The sequence below is a fragment of the Sphaerodactylus townsendi genome, linkage group LG05 (assembly GCF_021028975.2).
Source record: "Sphaerodactylus townsendi isolate TG3544 linkage group LG05, MPM_Stown_v2.3, whole genome shotgun sequence".
Classification (NCBI taxonomy): domain Eukaryota; kingdom Metazoa; phylum Chordata; class Lepidosauria; order Squamata; family Sphaerodactylidae; genus Sphaerodactylus; species Sphaerodactylus townsendi.
Window position 1 is genome coordinate 127,843,012 of NC_059429.1, and position 13,831 is coordinate 127,856,842.

Sequence of the window (13,831 nt, forward strand, 5' to 3'; positions counted from 1 at the left end):
TTACCAGCCAATTGGTCTACTATCGGTAATTGGAAAGCTCTATTCAAAATTATTATTAATTAGATTGCAAATTTGGCTGGGTCAAACTAAAATCATTGGACCTGAGCAAGCAGGATTTCGTAGGCACAGGGAGAGACCTGCATCCAGCTACAGAGTCATCTAGTCCAGACTTCTGTTTCCAAAATGGGCCAGAAAGATGCCTTGAGGTACTCAAAACAGGACCTAAGAACATGAGATACACTTCAGCCAAAAAATGACTGAAAGGAGGCTATGGCCCATTACCCACAGCCAACTCTTGCCCTACTCTAGTACAAAAAGTCATACTAAAAGTGTTCTTGCAAGAAGCACTGGCGGGGCAAGAGGGTGTATGTCAGGCCAAGAAATCTTGCCTCGACATACTTCCTCCCAAGCAACTGTTTTCTCCAGAGAGCCAGTGTGGTGTAGTGCAAGGTGACCAGACTTCCCGCTTTTGGAGGGACAGTCCCGCTTTAAACCAATTTGTCCCACGGCCCCGGCTAGCTTTACTGTCCCGGGTGCTTTGAAGGCTGTCACATTCTGCCTTCTCAAGCCCCTTTCCCCACCCTGTGACAGGGCGGAAAACAGGAGTCACTCCCAGAAGGCAGCGCAGCCTCCCAGCTGCCTTCTGGGCCCCTGCTTGGGCTACCACCTACCCTGGTCCCGGTTTAAAAAGGTGACAATCTGGTCACCTTAGTGTAGTGGTTAAGAACAGCAGAGTCCTATCTAGAAAATCTGATACTTATTCCAGAACTGATTTGAAGGGGAAGGGAAAGGAGTTTCTAAGCTGCCTTGAATCTCCTTACAGGACAGAAAGGCAGGGTATATATCCAAACTACTACCAAACTACTACCACTATCACTACCACTATCACTACCACTATCACTACCACTACTACCACTACTACTACTACTACTACTACTACTACTACTACTACTACTACTACTACCCTTCCTCCCCCTGTTCTTCTTCAGACTGGTCTTGGTCACCTGGAGATCGGTTGTAATAGCAGGAGATATCTAGAGGCTGGCTAGAGTTTGGCAACCCTTCTATTGTACTTTGGTTCTATTATGAGAAGGCAGGAGTCACTGGAAAAGACAATAAGGCTAGGAAAAGTGGAAGGTAGCAAGAAAAGAGGAAGGCCCAATATGAAATTCATTGTGTCAATCAAGGAAGCCACACCCCTCAGCCTGCACGCCCCGAGCAAGGCTGTTAATAATAGGACAGTTTGGAGTACACTTATTGGGTCACTATACAGCCAACTTGACTGAATATAACACACACACACATTCACACATACACACACACACACACAGGGTAGCCATTTCACATTTCAGCCACAGAACCGAAGAAAGCAGCTCTATTGCCATAATATGATTTTAATTGTTAGAATACAGACTAAAAAATTAGGAGACCTGGGTTCGAAGTCCTACTTCTACCATGAAGCCCTCTTGGGTAATACAGAGGTTAAGTCATTCTCTTCAGCCTGATCTACTCTCATACAGGGTTGTTGTGAGGATAAAGCAAGGGGAGCCATGAGTGCCCCCCCCCCAGAGTCCCTTGATAAAGTATCGATTAAAAGATAGATCAGGAGATAAGCAATGACATCAGATATTTATTCTATTCTTATATACTGCATTTATACTCCGCTCTCGGCTTCCAGTGGCGCCTCCAAAGTGGCTTACACATTCACCACTCCTCTGTTTTTCCACAATAACAGCCCCAGAGGTGGTGGTCGGGCTGAAAGCATTTGGATAACCCTAAGGTCGCTTTTTTAGCAAGGTCCACGAAAAGTGGATATTCAACAGTCCGAACACTCTAGCCGCTACACCATTCACTCCCTCAATCCGCTTTTTTTAATCCTCCAATCCTGTTCCTGCAATCTGACATAGCAGCATTTCTGGCATAGGAGGTTAAGAGCTCATGTATCTAACCTGGAGGAACCGGTTCCTCGGATTCTGCTTCCTGTCAGCCTGAGCTGTGGAGGTTTCATCTGGGGAATTCAGATTAGCCTTGGCACTCCCACACACGCCAGCTGGGTGACCTTGGGCTAGTCACAGCTCGAGGCTCTCTCTCAGCTCCCACCTACCTCACAGGGTGTTTGTTGTGAGGGGGGGAAGGAAAGGAGATTGTCAGCCCTTTGAGTCTCCTACAGGAGAGAGAGTGGGGATATAAATCCAAACTCTTCTTCTTCTTCAAATATTTTATTGTTTAAAAAAGATAGATAAAAAAGTTACAAAGCACAACTAAACAAATAAACCAAAAGAGCTTCCCTAATATTGTCTCCCATAACAATAGTTGCTAAGTAAATTCTATAGTTTGTTTATTTACCATACACAAAACTTTGCTTGGTGCTGTTCCTTCTCACAATGGAACTTTCTGCCATCTTGTGGTTTTTTTGGCATAACAACACAGAAATCAGTGGCTATAGAGAGACGTACAGGTCAGACTCTCAGAGAAGTGTATCTAGGATGCCCATGGCTTTAGAGGAATCTTTACCTTACCCAGGTGTGTGTGTGTGTGTGTTAGTGTGAACCCCATGCTCAGAATGGCTTCTGACCCAGAAAGGGTGGAGACTCCTCAGCAGCAGAAGGCTGCAGAGCTCATGTAGTTTGGTCAAGGCTACCAGACTCCTCGACCTTGTTTATATATTCTTAACACCTTGTTAAGGTAACTGCAATGTTGTTGGGAACTAGTGGAAGGTATTGTTTATTCTTTAAGCGTTGTAATGTTGGAGCTTATTGTTTCAGGGTTTTTTAATGTTTGTAATGGCGAGAGTTCTCCTGAGTCCCTTTCATCATGTTGAATCCCTGTTCACTGAAGCCCTTTGAGTCTCTGGTGAGCCAACCCACTTGCAAAGAAGAATTGGACTTGAACATCGAAGACTGTAAATATGAGGACTTGAAATGCAACCCTGAAACAGGACCTTGAAATGTGATGTTAAAATGTTGATGTTATATTAAGAAAGTAAACCATTTCGCTTTAAAATTTTAGTTCTTTGCAACTCCTTCCAAGTTCTGGCCCCACAGAACCCACACAGCTGAGGTTACATTAGCTGTTCTGAAGCCAGATATAAGAAGATCCCTGGATGGATGAAGTAAAGTGCCAGTCACACAATCCAGTACGAAGGAGCTAATCGTTGCATGCCACTAGTTAGTGAGGTCAGTCAATGACCAGGTAATTGTTACCTATTGGTTGGTGGACTGCATGCAGGCCTGCACGTAGACTTTAGATATGTTCTTTTATTGCACTCTGCACGGTCAGTCACCAGTCGTCACAAAATAGTCTAAGCAGCAAGCGGTTAAGTTGGAGCTAGCTAGTTAGGAAAGATGTTTATTTTTCTTCCAAATTGGCCAGTGCAGCAAACGGTTCCCGCCTCGTTGTCGCGGTCAACGCAAATGCGATTTTGTCCGTCCATATCTTCGGAAAGAATACCAGCCCTTTGCAGCTTAGATTGCTTGTCGTCCTTCCGCCGCCCATTTGCAAGCAACCGAAAGACCTGTCCTCCAGTGTTTCCAGCCCTTCTAATGCGTTTTCCTTTTGGAAAACCAGTCCGAAAAGCTCGCAACAACTGAAGTGTCATTCCAGTTCGAAAACCCAGGTCCAGCATTGCTTTTCAAAAAATATTCTTCGGATCAGCGGAAGCCAACTGGCCTTCAGCGTTTGTTCAACGCAGCCTCTACGTCCCCGGTTTCTGTCCGGTTCAAACCCGTTCGTTTCAGCTGACGTTGCCAACCGGCCGGCCTGAAGGAACCACAACCCGGAACCGGCACCGAGGCCATTTCTCACTTTTAAAAAAAAAAGCAGAGGAAAAACGGTTTTAGGGAAGCTTCGGGTGTTTTTGAGTTGCCGCGAGTCATGCTCCCCACTTCTGGTAGTCGCTGGCTGGGTTTCCTTTTAACAGGGTTGTTCAACAGGAACAGAAATGACGCGGCTGAAGGGTTGCGAGGGCGCAGAATCGGGCAGCTTCGCGAAAAGTCGCTGTCTCGTAGTGGGAGGCTAATTGGAACCGCTGATATTCTTGGTTGCGTAGCGCGCAACAAAGTGAGGGAAACGGCCATAATTAGAGTCCTCGTAAAACTATGTAGGCCATGGTAGTAATATATACAAGCCACTGTGCAAAGTACCGCATGGGCGTGTGATTTTTTTGGTCCGGATTTGAAAGATAGCCACCCTGTTTTCCTTCCGAAAATAAGACAGTGTCTTATATTATCGTTTTCTGTCTTCTTCGCCTTCGTCTTCGTCTTCGCCTTTCTTTGTCTTTGTCTTCGTTCCTCGGCTTTCATCATCTTCGCTCTTCGGGCTCTTCTTCTTCATCTTCGCCTCTCTTCTTCTTCGCCGCCTTCTTCTTCATTCGGCTCTTCTTTCTTCGCCGCTCTCGTCTTCTTTCTTCTTCGTTGTCTTTCTTAGTTCTTCCCAAGCCTCAGGAGGGGCTGCTGATCCCCAAGTTGCCAACTCATCTTCAATCAGGAATCAGTTCCCTACAGAGAAAGGCGCTTTGGAGTGGGTGGACTCTATGGTATTCTTCCCACTGAGTATCCACCCCCAGACCTCCAGGAATTTCCCAGGCTGAGTTGGCAACGCTACCTCCTGCTCCGACAAAACTGCTTTATCAACCTCGCCTTGTCGATTTCCTCCGTGGCCTGTGGATTGAGCCGAAAGGAGAGGATTTTCCTGGTTTTGTCAGGAAACAAAACTCCACCCAGCTTTGACACTGAGGGGAAAAAAATAGACCTGGCGTCACGGAAAGTGGCTGCTGCCACCTCAGTCGTGCCGCCAATTTGGTTTGACCGTAGGTTCCCAGCTGCCTGAACAGCTCGTGTTTGCATAATTGAACTGTGAAGTTATTGTGGAAGACTCGCTCGGGTTGTTCTTTGCTCACCCTGTGCGGGATTGACGGCGGCCTTTTATTTATGGAAGCCTGGTTTCCTAGGGCAGCAGATGCTAGGCCTATTAATCATCGCTCAACCAGCCCATAAGTATGTCGGGATGTTTCCACCATCTTGCACGCTTGGCTGGCAGACGCAACCCAAGGCCAGGGGAGAGCATCAACCTTGTCTTCACCAGCGTTAACTAGCGAAGCTGCCTGATAGACTCCTCCTGCAGTGCGGGATTTCAGATAGAATTGTTAGCTTCAGCCTTGGGGCTTGGAGATCCTGGAAATACAACAGATCTCCAGTCAACAGAGATCAGCTTCATTGGTAGATTACTACTGAAACAATAAAGACCCAGTCACTAGAGAATTGATTAATATTATATCATATCATATCATATCATATCATATCATCATATCATTATATTATATTATATTATATTATATTATATATTATATTATATTATATTATATTATATTATATTATATTATATTATATTATATTATATTATATTATATTATATTATATTGATTCAAAATATAAGAGGATAATTATTTCACTACACCGCTTTTCGTGTTGGTCCCGTTTCTGTTCCTCTGCACTGCCGAGCTGGTTGGTCTGGAGCCATGCCACCAGGCAGCGCTGGTAACACTCAGGAAGCCATTTTCTCCCAGCAAACCTGAGCTCTGTTGCTGCCTGGAGAGCACCGGTAACCGGAGATTTCCGCGCCACGCGCGAGTTTGGCAACCCTGCTCTCAAAAGGTCTGCAGCGCTTGCCATTTCTAGCTGCAGAAGCCCGGCTGAAAAAGAAGTCCCATGCAGCCGAACGACGGAGGGCTGAAAAGAGGGATGGCAGCAGGAGATCAAGACATTGAGGACTTGGACGCAGCCTGCATCTAGAGGAGGATGTCTGAACCGGTTTTTTTTGTCTCCTTCCACAGCATCCAGTCTTGTGGTGGGAAGAGAGAGAGAGAAGAGGGTGAATTGCCAGACTTCCAAGGCAGCTGGTGCAGGTAATAAGGTCCCTTTATTAGGCCAGCCAGGGTGATGCCTGGAGAATTTCGCTGGTGCATTTTAGAGACCCTGCGTTGTATTTTGGGGACCTTGGAGCTGTGTGGACCTCAGCGGTTCTGATCTAAGGCTGTGACCTTTTGTGGCCCAATAAAACACAACCGCGTAAGTTGCCCGCTAGGTAGCTTGTTGCTAGATTAAGTCTGGTACCAACTATCCCCTATATATCCCTTAAGGAGTGTGTGTGCATGTACACACACAATACAAACAAAACAAACACACACACACAATAATATCATCAATAATAACACACACACACAGTGGTGGGATCCGAAAATTTTAGTAACAGGTTCCCGCGGTGGTGGATTCAAACTGTATGTAGCTACTGGGCTACGGGCACACAACGGGCGCGGGCCGGCATCTCCGCTGGGGCATTCCTGGCGGCTGGCAAGGACGCAGCCGCTGCGTCCTGGCGGGAAACTAATGTACGGCGAGGCTGCCACGCACGCCGGTGCACCTCCTGCTAGGACTGCTTCAAGTTCTGCGCTACTGCTGAGAGAGGAGGGAAGCTACTCAAGGCAAAAAATCAAGTGGCAAAATCACCAATGAGTAACCCCCTCTCGTCACACACAAATAATTAGTAGCCTACTCTCGGGAACCTGTGAGAACCTGCTGGATCCCACCTCTGCATATATACATATATACATATATATATGAGCCAGAGACAGTACCTAGTTTACAGAAGGGAAAAGACCCTGTCTGGCTCTGGTGCAACCTTTAAACCTTTTTTAAAAATGAAAATAATTAAAACATTTATATACCACAACTCTTAATCAACAACAAAAACATACATATTATAAACAACAACAATAAAACAATGAACAATACACACACAGGGGATCTCAAATACAACAATATCAGGTCTCTGTAATGCAGTCATCACTTGAAAGAGATTGTAAGCCCCTTCAAGTCGCCTTACAGGAGAGAAAGGGGGGATATAAATCCAAACTCCTACTCTTCTTCTTCTTCTTCTTCTTCTTCTTCTTCTTCTCCTTCTCCTTCTCCTTCTCCTCCTCCTCCTTCTTCTTCATCATCTTCTTCATCATCATCTTCTTCTTCTTCATCATCATCATCTTCTTCTTCATCATCATCTTTTTCATCATCTTCTTCATCTTCTTTATCTTCTTCTTCATCATCATCATCTTCTTCATCATCTTCTTCTTCATCATCATCTTCTTCATCATCATCATCACCTTCTTCTTCTTCTTCATCTTCTTCTTCTTCATCATCTTCTTCTTCATCATCTCCTTCTTCATCTCCTTCTCCTTCTCCTTCTCCTTCTCCTTCTCCTTCTCCTTCTCCTTCTCCTTCTTCTTCTTCTTCTTCTTCTGTGGTTCTCAAAGCCATCCAGATGGGAAAGAGAAGCACATAGAAAAGGATCACAGTGATTCAGAATGTTTATGGGTGTGTCCAGATTCACTGTTTGGGTGACTGCTACTAATATAACACCCATATATGTTAAAAGTGGGAAAAGTATACAACCACAAGGTCAATAAGAGATAATATGTACCACCAGACTGAAATACCTCCCATTGGAGTGAAGCAGTTTCTACTTGTAAGCAACAAAGATATCTGCACAACGGTACAATTAATTATACAAAACAAGCAACAAGCGCTAGTGGACCAGATAAGTGCCATTCTGTTCAAAAAACTTCTAGGCTTCTGAAAGGAATAAACAGAAATTTAAAAATGTTAAACATCGTAGAAACATGTGCTTTGCAACACCACAGCACAAGAAATACAAGTAGAACAGAGATAAGGACTCTCAGTGTAATAACAATAGTAATCCACAAGAAACAAAATGGTTGTTTTAATACAGGGATCCCCAAACTACGGCCTGGGGGCCAAATGTGGCCCCCTGAAGGCATTTATCTGGGTCTGCCAGGCATGGCGCAACGGCCCATTCATGTGCAGTGGGCTCGAGGGAGAGGGAGGAACCGCCCCAACGGCTGTTGGACGTTACATGGATGGCACCTCTCAAATCTCCAGCGAATTTTCTGACCCAGAGTTGAAACCTACATGTGTAGCAACGCTTCTGCTCCGCCTCTTCCCCTCTCCTCAGCTACTCCATGTGTTGCTCTCACAGGGCTTGTTCCACCTCACTTCATTGGCATCAGCCAGGCTGGCGAATGTCAGCTGGCTGCTAGGGAGGAGAAAGAAACCCAGGAAGATACCTGATCCTGGGTTATTAGATGGAATGTTTCATTGGGAAAGTTCTTTGCTTTTTTTTTTTACAGGAAGGTATTCCCACAGCCTCCCCAACAATATTTGGAGCCCACCCTGTACTTGACATACTTTGGTCACTGTTCTAAAAAATAGACCATGACAGAAAGGCTGAAAGGTGAAATCAAACATTTTACAATCATTTATGCATAGGAATTTGTTCATAGTTTTTTTTAGTCCGGCCCTCCAGCAGTCTGAGGGACAGTGAACTGGCCCCCTGTTTAAAAAGTTTGGGGACCCCTGTTTTAATACAACCAGTCAATCAATGACATAATATTTTGTATCAGCAATGAAAAAAGAAAGGAAAAATTAGTTTTTTTTCCTGCTCCTTGCAAACATCCTTAAGGTAAAAGGAACTGCAAAGTCTCTTTATAGAAGTAATCGAGCCCAGGGGAGGCCAGGTGTATTCAAACAAAGTTACAAAAAAAGGTCGAAAGTCAATGTGTGAATTGAGTCCAGCAGGCTGTAAAGCGTGCAACCTGAAGATGAAAAAGCTCTCCAGACACCTTAGTTTGTAGTAGACATCCTCAGGTGTATCGGGGATAGAAGCCAATATTCCAAACCTGAGTGAGTTCCATGGGTGATTCATCTGCAAAAACGCTCTACCAGTGGGGCATCCTTTATAGGGCATTCCTGATGTGGGAGGAACTAATTGTACCGTTCTGCATATATCTTTGTGACTTACAAGTAACAACTGCTTCTAATCTCGAGGGAGGTATTTTGTTTTAAAGCAATTATTTCTGTATCTGATGGTACATATTATCTCTGATTGACCTTACTGTTGCAAATATAAATGACATATCTCCTTCTACGGAGCTCAGAAACTTCGTATCATGCCCAGTCATATGCCGGGCCTAACCATAATTCCCTTCTTGGTGGGAGGTGAGTAGGGTAGTTTTTGTGTGTCCCCCCCACCTCAAATGCAGTCCTGAGAAGAAGAAGAAGAAGAAGAAGAAGAAGAAGAAGAAGAAGAAGAAGAAGAAGAAGAAGAAGAAGAAGAAGAAGAAGAAGAAGGAGGAGGAGGAGGAGGAGGAGGAGAGTTGGATTTATATCCCCTCTTTCTCTCCTGTAAGAAGACTCAAAGGGGCTTACAAACTTCTTTCCCTTCCCCCCCTCCATACCAACATCCTGCTTGGTAGATGGGGCTGAGAGAGCTCCGAAGAACTGTGACTAGCCCAAGGTCACCCAGCTGGCATGTGTTGCAGTGCACAAGCTAATCCGGTTCCCTAGATAAGCCTCCACAGCTCAAGTGGCAGAGCAGGGAATCAGACCCTGTTCTCCAGATTAGAGTGCACCTGCTCTTAACCACTACTCCACCGCTGCTCCTACAGTTTAGCCACAGTTACAAGCATCAATGGAAAACGAAAGAAGAGGGAAGATCCGTTAACATCAGAGGTGAAGACAGCTTCCCTGTCCCGGCAGGCAGGTGTGATTCCTCGCACCTAAGTCCCATCCATTGATATCAGGCCCGATCCTGACACCCACCACTGTCTGGAAGTAGGCCGTTGTAGCCAGTGGGGCACCTTAAAGGCAAACCTTATTCCACCATGAATTGTCTTGGGTAGATGCCTGATCCTCAGATAAATCCTGAGGAAAAATCCTTTCCTTGTTTAGTGACCTTTGTACAATATGGACAGTAGGTGGCAGTAGATAAAATAAAATCCATTTAGGCCAAGGCTGGAGACGGGCAGCTTCGTTGTAATCGGCCATTGGGCGCCTCTTCATCAACTAGCAACTGTACTGAACAAAATGACAGCCTGAAATGGGAAGCAAATGTGGAGAGTCCTCCTCCGGGGAAAGCTCCTAAAAATGTCAGGGGAAGCCCAAAGGGTCTGGATAGGACCGGAAACGATTTCTCAGAGGAGCGGACGAAGAAGTCCAGAGTGTTGTTAACGTGCTACATTACACGATTGCCGTTTTGAGTAGACTAACAGGCCTCAATTGAGGGTTTCCTGCTCCAAGCCGGGAAAATTCATGGACATGGACGGGTGCATCTTGGAAAGGCTGGGGTTTGGGGAGGGGATCTCCCTCCCTCCGCAAGGTAAAATGCCATATCGCCCACCTTCAAAAGTAGCCATTTTCTCCAGGGAAATTGACCACTGTGTGTGGAGAGTTTTAATTCCGGGAGATCTCCAGGGCCTAACTGGAGATTGGCAATCCCAATGTGATGGGCTCTTGCATAGCTGTAGACCTACCTCACAGGGTGTTTGCTGTGAGAGGGGAAGGAGATTGTAAGCCCCTTTGAGTCTCCTTACAGGAGAGGAAGGGGGGATATAAATCCAAACTCCTACTCCTCTTCCTCTTCCTCTTCCTCCTCCTCCTCCTCCTCCTCCTCCTCCTCTTCTTCTTCTTCTTCTTCTTCTTCTTCTTCTTCTTCTTCTTCTTCAGCAGTGGCGTAGGAGGTTTAGAGCTCGTGTATCTAATCTGGAGGAACCGGGTTTGATTCCCAGCTCTGCCGCCTGAGCTGTGGAGGCTTCTCTGGGGAATTCAGATTAGCCTGTACACTCCCACACACACCAGCTGGGTGACCTTGGGCTAGTCACAGCTTCTCGGAGCTCTCTCAGCCCCACCTACCTCACAGGGTGTTTGTTGTGAGGGGGGAAGGGCAAGGAGACTGTAAGCCCCTTTGAGTCTCCTGCAGGAGAGAAAGGGGGGATATAAATCCAAACTACTCCTCCTCCTCTTCTTCTTCTTCTCCTCCTCCTGCTCCTCCTGCTCCTCCTCCTCTTCTTCTTCTTCTCCTCCTCCTGCTCCTCCTCCTGCTCCTGCTCCTCCTCCTCCTCCTCCTCCTCCTCCTCCTCCTCCTCCTCCTCCTTCTTCTTCTTCTTCTTCTTCTTCTTCTTCATGGTTTAGGAACCATGCCAACTAGCTTCAACCAAAGAGAACAGCAGGTGGTCAGTGAAATGCTTCATTCTCATTTGGAAGATGCCATCATAGGGGGTAATCAGTTGGGGACTTTGGAACTGGTCCAAGACAAAGGAAAAGAGAAATCCTTCATGTCCTTGCTGAAATCTGCAAGCTACCATTACGGTGGCCTGTTCTACCATGTGACAAACAGTTTGGATACATACATATGGCTATGTGGAGCCAGTAGGGTTGCCAAGTTCCAGGTAGTGCCTGGAGATTACCCACCGTTACGCTTGATGTCCAACAATCAAGTCCTGTTCCTCTGGAGAAAACAGCTGCTTTGGAGGGTCTGCTCTATGGCGAGGCGTAGCGGGGAAAATGGCGCCTGGGGCAAAATGGCACCCTCCTCCGCACCCTACCCCCACGCTCCATGGCAGCTACTCCCTATTTAGCTGAGCCGGCAGAGGTTCCAGGCAGCCTGATGGGGCGGGGCTAAGGGGCGTTCGGATGCAGCCTTTGTCGGGCCTGGTGGGGTTCAGCCTTTGTTGGACCTGGTGCTCCTTGAGCCTCTGCCAGTGTGTGTGTGCCGCCTGGGGTGCCACGGTGTGTGTGTGTGCCACGGGGGCACCGCGGGGGAGCAGCAGGGCGGCGTGGGGGACGGGGGAGGGGCTGGGGGCGATTTTCCGCCCTTCAGGCATGCGCCCGGTGGATGATGCACCCCTCCCATTCCCTTGGCGCTCCGCCACTGCCTGGAGGGGCCGGTGTTGGTTGAGGGGAAAAGGGGGAGGGGTGGGGTGATTTTGCCCCCCCCATGGGCACCATCCCCTCCTCCCCCGCGCCAACCCAGGAGCCAAGTCGGCATGGGGGAGGAGGGGGTGTGGGGGTGATTGTGTGCCTCCCCACTGACAGGATGGATGCACCCAGGGGCATGTGATCCCACGTGTCCCTGTGGGCACTCCATCCTGGCTCTATGGCATTATACCCTGCTGAGGACCCTCCCCAAACCCCAGATTCCTCAGACCCCATCCCCAAAACCTCCAGGTGTTTCCCAACCAATAGCCAGCAACGGTAGGAGGCAGAGGAACTCACCGCACCATGACATCGTTTGTGACAGGAATTTTTTTTAAAAGCTAAAGGGCGGCACGGTCTACCAAGAAGTTCTTTTGCGTTGGCCCAAATTCAATGAACAACAAAGCCAACATGGGAAAGCTCCCAGAATTAGAACTGATTTCCAGAAGAAGAAGAAGAAGAAGAAGAAGAAGAAGAAGAAGAAGAAGAAGAAGAGGAGGAGGAGGAGGAGGAGGAGGAGGAGGAGGAGGAGTTTGGATTTATATTCCCCCTTTCTCTCCTGCAGGAGACTCAAAGGGGCTGACAATCTCCTTGCCCTTCCCCCCTCACAACAAACACCCTGTGAGGTAGGTGGGGCTGAGAGAGCTCCGAAGAACTGTGACTAGCCCAAGGTCACCCAGCTGGCGTGTGTGGGAGTGCCCAGGCTAATCTGAATTCCCCAGAGAAGCCTCCACAGCTCAGGCGGCAGAGCTGGGAATCAAACCCGGTTCCTCCAGATTAGATACACGAGCTCTTAACCTCAGTTTCCCCTGGAGAAAATGGCTGCTTTGGTGGGCCGAGTTTAGCATTATACCTTGTGGGGTTCCTCCCCAAACCTCACTCTGCCGAGGCTCCATCCCAGATCTCCAGGAATTCTCCCAACCTGGAGGTTACTTCATGAAGACAACCCAGCTTCATGAAGACCCCTGTGGCCACCCTGTTTTCGAATTCCGAGGGCAAGCTGCAAAATTGCAGATTGGGTTTTGAGAGACAAGTTATATCCTTAAGTAGTTTCAGCCCCTCGAAATCCCTCTGTAGGAAATCATAGTAACAAACATGAGAAGACAGAAAAGGAACTTTGAGCGCATCATCCCGCGATCTTTAAGTGATTCAGACGAGGAGGTTTGTTTCTTCGGGTCCCTCCATGATTTTGTGCCCCCCCCCCCACTTCTTATTTTCATGGTAAATTTGTTTACCGGACTGCGATTGAAAACCTAGAAGCAGAGAGAATGCATTCGCTCCATAACCTTTTTGGATCTGACAACTCTTATAAAATCTATTAAATCCTTTAATGAAATCCCCGCTCTGTGGCCGTTGCCTGGGAATGAACGCGGGATCAGAAATTGAATTTAAATTAAAAATTGGGGGGTGGGGGGGGTGTGTTGCCAGTCATGTGATTGTAACTGAAAGGAAATTAAAGGGCGAAGGTATAAATGTTTGTGTTCCTGTTTAGTTTCCGGAACTGGGCGCACAAGGAGGGTGTTGATCGTTTATTGTTGACTTGGATAGACTGAATTTCCTCTCCCCTCCCCCCCCCCAAAAAAAATCTTTGGGATGATTTTGATGCTACATATAGCTTCGGTAGAGTTTGTGGTGAAGCTATGCTTGCAAACGTGATCATCTACCCAAAAAATGCCCTGCGTGTCCTAGTTCTCACACAGCTGATAAACTTGCGTTGCGACTGTACCTTTTTAGAGTGCAGGCAGGGTTGTTTTTTTTTGATGCAACGAGAGTGGGTTACTAATTACTTGTGTGTGCCGAGAGGGGGTTACTAACGGGGTCTGCTTTTCCGTTAGAAATTCCAGTAGGTCCAAAAAGGGCCTTTCTTCGGCCCTTGACAACTGGGCCACCTGTCATCCAACAAGACTCGCCATGCCTCCCTCTCTGAGGGGGGAGGGATTTTTATTACTGGAATGCTGGACGCCACTTTAATTTGTTGAGTTTTATAATTGAAATAGGAATGAAAACTTTTT

The 13,831-nt window shown here is 47.0% G+C and overlaps 1 protein-coding gene across 1 annotated transcript in view; it reads left to right on the plus strand.

Annotated features, from left to right (window-relative positions):
- Positions 1-11,041: 11,041 nt before the first annotated feature.
- LOC125433411 (collagen alpha-3(IX) chain-like) overlaps positions 11,042-13,831 on the plus strand; it is a 10,823-nt gene continuing 8,033 nt past the window's right edge. Inside the window, exon 1 of the mRNA XM_048497915.1 lies at positions 11,042-11,273. Coding sequence (XP_048353872.1) covers positions 11,042-11,273 — 232 coding nt within the window. The remainder of the gene's footprint in view (positions 11,274-13,831) is intronic.